The sequence below is a fragment of the Orycteropus afer genome, unplaced genomic scaffold (assembly GCF_000298275.1).
Source record: "Orycteropus afer afer isolate SDZICR_OR568_19922 unplaced genomic scaffold, OryAfe1.0 scaffold00412, whole genome shotgun sequence".
NCBI classification, from domain to species: Eukaryota; Metazoa; Chordata; class Mammalia; order Tubulidentata; family Orycteropodidae; genus Orycteropus; species Orycteropus afer.
In genome coordinates, this window is record NW_006921999.1 from 1338281 (window position 1) to 1351853 (window position 13573).

General features: G+C 36.3%; 1 protein-coding gene across 1 annotated transcript in view; it reads left to right on the forward strand.

The window, feature by feature from the left end:
• LOC103208103 (ephrin type-A receptor 6) overlaps positions 1–13573 on the forward strand; it is a 1324606-nt gene that overhangs the window by 1261343 nt on the left and 49690 nt on the right. The window contains exon 13 of the mRNA XM_007953778.1: positions 12173–12322. Within this exon, the coding sequence (XP_007951969.2) occupies positions 12173–12322 (150 nt within the window). The remainder of the gene's footprint in view (positions 1–12172; positions 12323–13573) is intronic.

Sequence of the window (13573 nt, forward strand, 5' to 3'; positions counted from 1 at the left end):
TTCTGTGGTACAGCTGGGTGGTTACAGACTGACAAGCTTTAGGTTAGTAATCACACACAACCCATTTGAGCCACCTATTTAATATGGAACAAGCATCCCAAAAACCGTAATGGATTAAATAGAAGGGTGGATTATTTTTTAAACATTATGTGAATTTTAAATATTTATAGGAAATATTTTTAGTTTAATAGGCAGTTCCTTACAGTATTAGCTCCAATACATAAATTTAAAGTGTATGTACATGGTGCTTCTATAGTATGTGATGGTCTAGAAAAGAGAATTTTCCACTTAATTTTTTAAACATTCTCCCCTCAGTTTTGTCTACGAGAGTGATTTAGGCTCCACATATAGACTTTATTAAGCAGAGTAAATATCATCCTATTCTTTTGTAATACACCAAATATAAAATCAGAGGAATTGAATCAATGTCTTTAATGTATAAAAATTTAGTGTTATATGTGACTATTATAAAATCTACCCACTCCTCATTAATCAAAATGGTTATGTTGCAAAGACTAGGTGTTTATGTGAAAATCAGCATGATACAAAAATAGAGGATGACCACATCAGATCACAAAACAGAGGATACTAAATCAACATATAACTGCCAAATTACATCATTACCTACCTGCCAAGCCACTGAGAATCTTGGCCCAGCCCAGATGACACATAATTTTAACCATCATAACCAGCATTCCTCTCACTCACACAATGGCATTTGTTACTGCCAGACACATGAGAGATCAAACAAAAAAGGAGAGATCAAGGAAAAGAATATACGCAGTGAAATGAGAAAGAGCCAGGAGACATCCAAGAGAAAAATGGAAAAGGTTCTTAGAAACCCAGGTTGATCTTTTAAAAGTCCCCATCTCGTGACTAGATAAACCCTCTTTTATTTAAAACCATCCTTTGCACATGCTTGTGATAGCAGTAAAAGATGATAGAGATCATTTCTTGCTTCATTCTACCTACAACCAAGTACATCTCGATTCAGGTGTGTTCTGCCAGTCAGCCCTCCAACAACATCCTCCAGAGCCATCTGCTGTCCACAAAGAGTAGTTTTCAGAACCCAAATGGTATCCTTAAACCTGAGCAATACAAGCTGGAGGCTTATTTTTTAAAGAATGGCTTTTCCAAAATTTATTCACTGGGAAAAACCTGCTATAAAACAGTGAATATATTATGCAAGTTAAATTAGACTCTTCAGCTTGCTTGGTACGATGCATGATTGCACACATGTATTGCAGGTGATTCTGTGAGAATTAAAAGTGATTTTATTTTTTCAGTAGACGTTTTAGGGAAAAAGGTCAAGAAAGACCTCAATTATCCTCTCATACTTAAAAAAAAAAAGGGCTTATTTACACCACTTTTTACCACTTGGATGCAGATCTTTAAGCCATAACAAAATTATCCTGAAAACAAACAGAAAAAGAAATCAAACCAAATTATGTATAATTTTACAGATATAAATAGTGCATCCCAAACAGTAAAATGTAGATTTTCTAGGAACACATTTCAAGCTGTGGTGACTTGGTGAATTTTCATTGTCTATTGGGACCAGGCAGAATTTCATTCTGTTGTACACAGACTCTCTAGGAGTCAGAGCTGACTCAACCATCCATGGCATGGCTATCGCTAATGTCTGTAGTATCTTGACCTCCAGTTTCCTCCATGAACTCTAAGCACCAGAAATTTGAGGCAACTTGAAATTTCTATAACACATGATGCTGTTCCACCCTTCTGTCCCATTGAACTCTCTGTTTTCTCTGAAGAGATGTCTTTGCCCCTTATTTTCTTACTAGTCAAACTCCTAACTTTTCCTTTAAGTTCCAGCTCAATCACCTCTAGTGTGAAGCTTTGCAGCCTTTCCCACAGACAACCCAAAGAGTTGATCCTTCCTTCTTTTTCTCCCACGAAGAATCTTGTTCAGACTTTTGTTAGCACCCTCACACTCTCTGCTGCCTCCACTTGTTTACATTTATGTCTTTCCTACTGTGACATGACGTCTTTGAGAAAAGGAGCATGTCTTCTTTGTGAATCTGATAACTGGCCTATGCGATGTGTTAAAAAAAAAAAAATGTTTAACCAACGAACAAGTAAGAGAATGAATGACTGAAATAATAAATTCTACCAGTGACCTTCAGTGCCTCTATGATGATGCCCTTAATAAACTGAAAATTCAACTGGGAAGTTTCCCTTTCTTTTCTTCTTAACATTAACCAAGCTCATAATGATGAATAAAAAGGAAGTGAAAAACAGAATTTGAATTCCATTTATACAATACAGTTCTGAGACTATAGTTTTCATCTTACATCATTTGCCTGATTCATTCCATCCAGTGATCCCTTCAGCAAATAGTCATTAAACTGCTATTATAATCATAGCACCATGCTAAATACCATAAAGTGGATTACAAAGAAAAATAAAGAACCTTCCAAGACTTTCATAATCTTTCTGGGGAGACAGTATTACCACGTTTTTTAAAAAGTCAAATAGCAGTACATAGAAGTTATATAATGCTCAGTGCCAAATGAATGAGGCAGAATATGGGAGCAATAAGGAGGCATAAGAAGATTGATCACTTTGGTCATAAAGAAAATAGGATCGGGAGGATTCATTGTCTTTAGACAGCAGAAAAGTTGAGAAGATAATATCCCATGTTATGATAGTGGAATGAATAAAGAAAGTTTAGGCTTTGCATATGTTCTCAACTAAGACTCTGAGGATAAGAAAACTGTCCTACAAGTTCACATTACCCTAAATTTAAAATTTATGAGTGCTTATATATATGTATTTTTGAAGGATAATAGTGCCTTATACCTTCTGTGATTTGAGATGATTATAGAGATGTTCTACCACTTGTCTGTCAGTTTGTCATATTGTGATGACTTGCATATTGTTGTGATGCTGAAAGCTGTGTCTCTGGTTTTTCAAATGCCAAATGGGTCACCCATGGTAGGCAGGTTTCAGTGACATTTCTAGGCTAAGAAAGACTGGAAAGAAGGACCTAGTGATCTACTTGTGAAAATATTAGCCAGTGAAAGCCTCATCAATAGCAGAAGAACACTGTCTGATCTACAGCCAGAAGATGAGCCCCTCAGGTTGGAAGGCACTCAGAATATGCCTGGGGAAGAGATGCCTCCTCAAAGTAGAGTCAACCTTAATGACATGGATGGAGTAAAGCTTTAAGAACCATTATTTGCTGAAATGACATGACTCAAAATGAGAAGAAACAGCTGCAAACATCCATTAATAATTGAATATATGAAGTATGAATCTAGGAAAATTAGAAATTATCAAAAATAAAATTGAATGCTTGAACATTGTTATCCTAGATGCTAGTGAGTTGACATGGACTGCTTTTGGCCATTTTGAATCAGGCAATGATATGGTCTCTTCAGCCAGGAATGACAAATTAAAGAGGAGTGGTGTTGCCTCATTGTCAAAAAGAACATTTCAATATCTCTCCTGAAGTGCAAAACAGTCAGTGATAGGAGATAATATCCATACACCTACAAGGAAGACCAGTTAGTATGTTCAAATTTATTCAAATTTATGTACCAAACACTAAAGTCAAAGATGAAGAAACTAAAAATTTTTACTAACATCTACAGTCTAAAATTGATCAAACATGCAATTGACATGCATTGATAGTTAACTGGTGACTGGAAAATGAAAGTTAAAAACAAAGAGGAAGGACCAGTAGTTGAAAGATATGGCCTTGGTGACAGGAACAATGCTGGAGATCAACAACATAAACTAGCAACTATATATATGAACATCACTGGATACAATATACAGGCATCAAATTGACTACATCTGTGGAAAAAGACAATGGAGAAGCTTAATATTATCTGTCAGAGCAATGCTAGGGACCTATTGACCATCAGTTGCTCATATGCACATTCAAGTTGAAACAGAATAAAATTAAAACATGTCCATCAGAGTCAAAATGTGACCTTGAGTATATCCTACCTAATAGAGATCATTTCAAGAATAGATTTGATGCACTGAACACTAATGACCAAAGACGAGACTAGTCATGGAATAACATCAAGTAATTACACATGAAGAAAACAAAGAAAGACCAGAAAGAAAGAAAACACCAAAACAAATGTCAAAGAGACTCTGAAACTTGCTCTTGAACATAGAATAGCTAAAGCAAAAGGAAGAAATGATGAAGTAAAACACTGAACAGAAAATTTCAAAGGGTGGCTCAAAAAGACAAAGTATTATAATGAAATGTGCAGAGACCTGGAATTAGAAAACCAAAACAGAAGGACATACTTATACTTGGTTTGTGGCTTTCACTTGGTGAAAGAAACGAAGGGGAAAAAAAAAAAAAAAGCCTCAAGTTGCAATATTGAATGATTCTATGGGCAAAATATTGAATGACACAGGAAGGATCAAAAGAAGACAGAAGGAACGCATGGAGTATTGCACAAAAAAAAATTGGTTGACATTCAACCATTGTAGGAAGTAGCATATGATCATGATCTGATGGTACTGAAGGAAGAAGTTCAAAGTGTAGTGAAGGCATTGGCAAAAAAACACGTCTCCAGGAACTGACAGAACAGCAATTGAGATATTTCAACATACAGATGCAATCCTGGAAGCACTCACTCACCTATGTATTCCAAGAAATTTGGAAAACAGCTACCTGGCCAACTGATGGGAAAAAAAATCTATATTTGTGCCCATTCCCAAGGAAGGTTATCTAATAGAGTGCAAACATTAGCTATATATATATATAATTAATACCATATGCAAGTAAAATTTTGCTGAAGATAACTGAAAAATTGTTTGAGCAGTACATTAACAGGGAACTGCCATTAATTCCAACCAAATTCAGAAGAGGACATAGAACAAGGGATATCATTGTTGTCAGATGGATCTTGGCTGAAAGAAAAAAATACCAGAAAGATGTTTACCTGTATTTTGTTGACTATACAAAGGCATTCCACTGTGTGGATCACAACAAATTAGAGATAACATCACAAAGAGTTGGAATGCAGGAGCACTTAATTGTGCTTATGTGGAACCTGTACCTAGACTAAGAAGCAGTTGTTCAAACAGGAATAAGGGGACACTGCACAGTTTAAAATCAGGAATGGTGTGCATCTGGGTTGTATCATTTCACTATACCTATTCAATCTGTATTCTAAGCAAATAAGCTTAAAATAAGCAAATTCCAAGAAACTGCACTATATGAAGAATAATGTGTCATCAAGATTGGAGGAAAACTCACTAAAAACGTACAATATGTGGATGACAAAACCTTGCTTACTGGTTGAAATAAAAGACTACAGCCTTCAATATGGATTACATCTCAAGATAAAGAAAATAAAAATACTCACAACTTGACCAACAAGCAACATCATGATAAACAGAGAAAATATTAGAGTTGTCAAAGATTTCATTTTACTGAATCCATAATCAGTGCCCATGGAAGGAAGCAACAGTCAAGAAATCAAACAACATATCATATTGGGCAAATCTTCTGCAAAAGACCTCTTTCAAGTGTTTAAAAGGTGACATGTTTATGTCACCTTGAGAACTAAGGTGCACCTGCCCCAACCCATGATATGTTCCATCACCTCATATGCATGGGAAAACTGGACTATGAATAAAGAGGATAAAAGGAGAATTTATGTCTTTGAATTAAGGTATTGGTGAAGAATATTGAATATACCATGGTTGGCCAGAAGAACAAATGAATATATTTTGGAAGAAATACAATTAGGATGCTCCTTAGAAGGAAGAACAGTGAGACTTCATCTCACATGCTTTGGACATGTTATCAGCATGACCAGTCCCTGGAGAAGGACATCAAGTTTGGCAAAGTAGAGAGTCAGCACAAAAAAGGAAGACCTTCAATGAGATGGATTAACACAGCAGCTTTAACAATGGGCTCAAAGCTACCAACAAGCGTGCAGATGGCACAGGACCAAGCATTGTTTCATTCTGTTAAACAAAGGGTTACTGTGAGTCAGAACTAACAAAGACAACATAGATATTTAGAACACTTATCCAGTGTGTCATGATCCTACAAAAGGAGGAGAAGCACTCAGGCAGGTCAAGCTGTAGGCAGATGTCTGGCCTGCTGACATGTAACCATAGCTAGTGTTTTATAATGTCAGAAATGTACCTATGAAAGGTTAAGAAGAATGACATATGTCTTGGAAAGGCACTAATGGGTCAATAGCAAGAATTTGAGCATAGAACTGAACTTACTAAACCAAGACATATGGATATCCTGGAACTAGGAAAAACAAGTTCTAAATTATGAGAACTGTATCAAAGCTAGTCCATCAGCAGAAATGATTTGGTGTCTGTAGCTCCTAAAAGCTCTTGATTGAGAATGTGATCAACCTGAGGTTGGGCACTATAGGACTGGGCTCAATGACTGAAGATGAGGGAAGTGAATTGCTGGGGCTTGGACTGGAAGTCAAGCAGATCCAAAGAAAAGACAATTTTTAAACCCCAAAACTAAGAAAAAGAAATATGATTTACTGAGTGCCTACCATGTGTTGGCAGCTAAGAACTTTATTCCATTTAATAAATGTTATCTAGAAGCCAAAATATGAGAATTTTTTTCCTTTGTGACTACAAATGAATCCATTCCATCATTAGTCCTTGGTCATTTTTTTAAATGAGGATAGATATTATCCTCATATTTCAGAAAAGGATAAATTTCACCAAAACTTTATACCAAAGTTACCCTTGACAGGTAAACATCAAAGAAAGAAGAAAGAACATGCTCTTCTGAGAGGGGGTGAGAATGGAACATTAAGCAATTTACATAAAATAATATTGCTTGTCACCATGGCATAGTGCCTAAGACATTTGACTGCTAACCAGAAGGCTGGTGGTGCAAACCCACCAGCCACTCTTCAGAAGGAAGATTGGGCATTCTACTCCATAGAGATCCATACCTTAGATATGGATCTACTCCATACTCCATACCTTAGAAACACAAGGAGGGGTTGCAACGAGTCAGAAACGACTGGACAGCAGTTCGTTTTTTTTGCTTTTTTTTTTTTTTTAATAATATTATAATTTGTTGATTTGGAAACACAAACTAGAAGGAATTGCTCAAGATATGGATTGTTTTTGAAGATCTGCAATTCTTGAAAAAGCATTAGTCCCCTTGTGAGGGTTTTTTGTATAACTACTGTGTGTGGAATCTTTCTGTGATTTGTGGTATCTTGCTATAATTTCTCTAAGACACGATAGTGAATGAAGGCAGAAGGCCCTAGAATGCTGATCCTGCCACCTGTGCTCCTGAAATCAGATTTTTCTGCCACAAATAATCCTACCAGCAAGATATAATTTAAAGGAATCTGTCACCTGTGGGCTTGGGACCATAGTCCCAAAGGACATCAAGCTCAACTGGCATAACATACTACACAAATCATTGTTCCACCTTCCACTGTGGCTAGTAGCGACTGAGATCTTAAAAGCTTGCAAGCTGCCATCTAGATGCAACGATGGGTCTCTCCTCATATAGGACCAAGAAGAATGAAGAAAACCAAAAATTCATGGAAACAATCAGTCCTAGCGACTGGTACACCATCTGATCTGCAGCCTATACGACTATGAGACCAGAAGAAATAGATGGTGCTCGGCTACTACTGTCAACCACTTGGAAGAGGATCTTTGTAGGAGATCCTGGATAGACAGGGGGAACAATGTGGAACAAGACTCAAAATCATCTGGAAAAAAAACAAAAAACAGGGAACAGGTTTACTGGCCTGATGGAGCCTGGTGGAACCACTGAGACTATGGCCCCTAGCTGTCCTTCAGGTCTGTAATTGAACACACACCTGTAGCTTCCAGCCAAGCAGTAGACAGGCATACTAGCTGAGCATTTACCTGAGGTAGATACACTCCTTGGAGAGAACAAGTAAGAGAAAAAGAAAGTCTGCAAGCAGATTGTTGGATATTCAAACTATCTGCCTTTAAGATAACTATTAAATTCAGTGAATGAGAAATGGAGAGAGACCTTTTATGGCATTTTTGCAGTCTCAGTGTTATCCTTTATAAATTACTACATTTCAATTCATTTGGCCATTCCTCTGAAGATTAAAGAGTTAAGTTCTAAACTCCATATATTAATTAAGTAGACCTATACTACAACTCCTGGGAGCTCTGGTGGTGTAGTGCCTAAGGCGTTTGACTGCTAACCAGAAGAAGGTTGGCGGTTCAAACCCACCAAACACTACTTGGAAGGAAGACTGGGCAATCTACTTCTGTAGTGATACTGCCTTGGAAACCCAAGGAGGGGTTGCTATGAGTTGGGTCTGACTCGATGACAGTGAGTATACTGCAACTCCATGCCAAAGTATAAGGAAAAATACACAGTGTTTCTGGTTTGTTCTTTAGCATTTTATGAGCTACCACCCATTAATTACGTATATAGTAAGCTCTGAATATGAATTGAAAAACAAAAAGAAAAAGTTTTCTAACAGCCATTTCAGTAGCAAGATAGGTTTACTTACTTCCTGTTTCTCCTTTGTGTTAAGTGATTAAATTTGCTAGCTAAGGGAGGTATTAGTAAATGAGAAGGCTTTTGAGTGACATACAGTCATTTTGATTAGCATCTTCAGTAATTTTTTTTCCATATAAGCATATGGTAAAGCAGGATGTAATGTTTCAATGATTGTGATTTCAAATCTAAAGTACTGCTTGTTCATTCCGGAAACCTGAAACAGACATCTGGTGTTTAATACCCTGAGAAAAAGTACCTAAGTGTGTTGCCTCTGTCTGTGATTCAAGATAATGGGCAATAGATGAGAGTAAGCCTTGGAAACTTAAGTCAGTCCATTCAATCAAAAGAAGAACCAGGCGTCTGTGTTTCCTCCAAGGAAGGAAACAGGATAGAAACTGTGTGATAGTCTTAAAAGCCTCTTCCTTTCTACCTCATTCTGCCCTGGGATATAAACTTCATCTAGTATATATACAGGAGTGCTGAGGTAAACTGAAGAGGAGTTGCAATAAGGCTTAGAAAATTCTTTCTCACAACAGAAGAAAGATTTGAATGCTTCCTTTTCTCTATTTCGTTTATGCTCAGAATCATTCTAGTTTGTGTGTACTTTCAGGCTCATGATACCATATGTGATTGTTAATTAGAACTGTATTCCCTACTTTAAAACCTTATTTTTCATATTTCTTTACAAGATTTATTCTAGCTCACACTTTCCAATATAAGATGGCACGTGGAATAGAATTTGAAATAAATATATAGTGTCCTTTTTGCAGTATTATTAATTTTAGAAAATCATATTTTTTCTTTTTATAAACATAACCTATTAATAAAACATTCTGTACTATCTTCCCCTCTCAAGGGGGAGAAAAATATGAAAGTCATAAAGTTATCATTTATATGTGATATCAAGTTATATGGAATATAAATTTATATGGGAATCACATATACGAGATATTATTTATAAGTGAATGCACATAAAATAACACATAACCCCATTTTTTAACCTATCTTAACAGAACTCAACAAAGATTTCACAAAGGTAAAGCCCAATAGCACAGTAATTCACACTTCCACATATTCACCAAAACACTCAAAGAAAGATCCAGAGTCAGAAATCCCAGATGAGATTGCTGCTGTTGCATCTCTTCTGAGATCAGATCTACAGATTTGGTGTTCATTTTCTGAAGTGTAGCTTCCATAGTTGAAACAAGCCTGAATCTGACAGGTGGCTTCAATATGCAGAGCCACATGCTGAGGCACTCCAGCCAATGGCATAGCACCTAAGGCATTTGACGGCCAACCAAAAGGCTTGAGGTTCAAATACACCATCCGCTCCTCAGAAGGCCAACTGGGTAATCTACTTCCATAGAGATACTGCCTCGGAAACCCAGTTGTTTTTTTTTTTTTTTTTTTTTAATATGCTAAAACAAAGACCACTGTACTCTATGGGGACATTAGCAGAGGTGCACACTTACCTGGAGGAGTGGCTTTGCTCCTTGTGACAGTATAGGGCACGGTAGGTATTTTCAAATTTCAGAATAACAGTATGATGTTGGGTGTTTATTTGCATGTCTACAAATTTGTAATGCCTTGTGTTAGGATTGCCAGATTTAACAAATAAATATGTAGGATGCCCAGTTAAATAGGAATTTCAGATGAACAATGAACTACTATTTTTTTAATGCAAATATGTCCCATTCAATATTTGGGACATAATATACAAAAAAAAAAAAAAAGTATTCTTTGGTGGGACATACTTCTACTAAAAAATAATTTATCTGAAATCTAAATTTAATCTGGGGTTTTGTATTTTATTTGCAACCTACTTTGGGTTGGAGAATGAAGCCTCCCCTTACTACTTCCCCTCTCCCCATCCTTTTTAGCTACTGTCTCTGAGTTTATAAGTTCAATTTTATGATCTTAATTTGTCACTGTCTTTAATCTCTGACCCAAACAGCGTAAACCGCAGGCTTCATGCTGCCTTCCCTTATACTTCTGTGATACATGGTTCTGCACACTCGGTGTGAAAACGTTGCAGGTAGTTTTGCCCTTCTTTTTCCCTCTTTATATCAGCATCTCATGACACCATTATCCTAGCATTAGTAGACATTGGGTACCTGATAATGTGGTGAAGAATCTCTAGACCTCTCTGGGCTCAGTTTGCCAAACTATAAAATGAAGAGATTGGGTTTAAGATGTTTTCCCCCAAGGTAGATACCTTCAATCCAATCCCTTCATTTTACAGTTTGGCAGACTGAGCCACTCCTCAGAAGGGAGATTGGGCAATCTGCTTCCATAGTGATACCTTCTCGGAAATCCAAGGAGGAGTCGCTATGAGTTGTATTAGACTCAGTAACAGTCAGGTTTTTTTCCCCCAAGGTGCCCTTCTAACTCATCTATTGCTACAAGTCTTTGAAATGAGAGTCCCATTAATGTTCTCATTTACTTTGTAAAGCGTAATTGTTCCTATTTTGGATGAAGCTTTTTTCTCTCCAAGTAAGTAGTGTTTAGATTACTAAGTAAATAGCGTTTGAACTACTCAATTAATAGCTTGCCCCTTAAAGATGTTTAACCTAAATTCCTCAAGAGCCAAAGACCCCACCCTTTTTTTGTTTCCACCCAACTCACCCTAACGCCACACTTTGTTCACAGTGGGTGATGAGATGATATAACTATGAAACTGCTGATAATGATAAAAACAATCCTATTGTTTCCGTCCTGCTTTGTGGTAAATTCTAACTGTCAAAAACAATTTGTTGTGAACTGAAGTCCTCACGATTTGAGAGACAAGTCTGGGGGCAGCTCGTTGTTCTCTTCCGCCATCTAGTGGAATCAGGGATGAACTCGTCCGCTCAATTTACTGTTCAGATCCGCAAAGATTTCAAAGATTAATGGATGAATTGTTTTATTCTTGTCATTACAATGAAAAGGGATTTACAGAGTGGTTCAATAGATGAAATGTAATAAATGTTAATAAAAAATTAAGTATAACACAATGGCAAAGTTTAACACCTGAACAATATAGATTAAATTCTTGCAATTTAATCTCTTTAGTATGTTCAAATGTTAGCTTGAACAGTGAAAAGCAAAAATAACGACTAGCCTAAAGTATTTGAAAGAAAGATTATACATCTCAGGTGGACTTGTGTGACATAAAATGTTTTGTTTTAATTTAAATCAAATGTAATCACAGTAGATGAAAGGAAGAGAAAAAAGAAAAAGAAAATTCTGGAAAGTATTGAATCAGTAGAGAATGTCTCCGTTGTGTATTTAACCACTTGTCTTCTATTAAGTTAAAGCTATAATTATTATTTATGAACGCAATACAAGGTTTAATAAATGTTAAATGGTATTTAATGTTCCATAATCTGAAACTTTCTTCAAATGGCATAATATTAGATTTAATTGTGTGAATCTAAATTGAAAAGAAATTTCTCTAATGAATGAAATAAAATATTTCTGACGTGTGACTTATTTCCCAATAAAGCTGTTCTCATTGAATAAGTATTACAAGAAAAATGTTTCTGACATTTTAACATTATTCTGGTTCCTTTTAATTTTCATTTTAAATTCTACTATGTAGTGTTCAAATCTTTCTAATAAAGGATGTTTAAGAACAATATCACTTTGTTTTTTAACACACTTGGAATCAACTGAGAAACCTACAATTTATTTATTTTCCAGGGTGGTAAAATCCCCATAAGGTGGACAGCCCCAGAAGCTATTGCCTACAGAAAGTTCTCCTCAGCAAGTGATGCATGGAGCTATGGCATTGTCATGTGGGAGGTCATGTCCTATGGAGAGAGACCTTACTGGGAAATGTCTAACCAAGATGTAAGTGCTGTCAATAGTTAAGCTGTCATTTTGTGAATATAAACACATTAGCAAGGAGGGGAAAATACACATTTTGATTAGCTTTATCCTTGCCTGAAAATTACTCAGGATCTGTGGGCAAGTTTAAGAAGCCAATAACCTTTCCTTCTGAGTTTTATTTGGTTCCCTAAAGGCACCACTGACAGGCTGTGCCACCTGCCTAAGTACCTGATCCATATCTGAGACCTTCATACATGTTGTTGTGATGTAGCATGACTGTTCTTATGCAGTAGCCTTGATCTACAAGAAAAACAACAGACAGAATGTTTACTTTTCCTTTCTTCCTGAGGGCAATTTAATATACCACTCTAACAAGCAGATTAATTTTCACTAGATAAATATCATTTTGAGGAAAAAGAGTGAATGCTTCCAGGCAATGTATTGTCAATATAGCTCATGTAGTATGGTTCTTTTGAGATATAAGACACTTTATGAAATCTGTTTTGTTTTTACTTCACTTATAAAAATTGTCTTTGTGGTTGATCATATTACAAAACAAAACAGTTAACACACATTTGACCTCTATAACTTGTCCAAAGTGATCAAAACAGTATTCAGAAAATGTAGGTATCCTGACTATGCAAGTAAGTGTATTGTCAGACTTGAAAATATATTTTAATTTTCTACTTCTCATCTCAAAATTCAAGCTTTGTCCACACATCTGATTTACTTAAAGCATCTAATGATTTCTAAAATAGGAATAATGACAAATTATCTCTGATATGATTTTAAATGTGAAAACAAGACTGGCTATTGAAAATCCCTAAACATACTCAAAGTATAACTATTGTCACACGTCTTTCCATTTTTCCAGTTAATTATTTGAGAGTACTCTCCCCCAAATACCTTCCTCAAATTGTCTAAGCATCCAAGGACTTACTCAATCACAGAGAAAATTGATCATTTTCTAATGCTAGACATAGAGAAGATGATTTGGGTTAGTTTGCTGTGCCTATGGTTTCTCTCCACACCTAGTATTGCTTTCAAAGTTGAGTCCCATCCAGTCCTGAGGGTACCTACTGACTTGACTCTGTGGTGAACACCATGTCCAGAAACTACACAGCAGCAGTTTTGAAGTTATACACACTGTTCCCCCATTATTCTCCAAAGGGCCACATCAAAACACAAAACTAGAGTAGCTGAGTCCTACAGAGATTCTCGCCATAACCACTCTACCCTCCAAGGCTTAGACTTCTTTGGATACAAGTGATA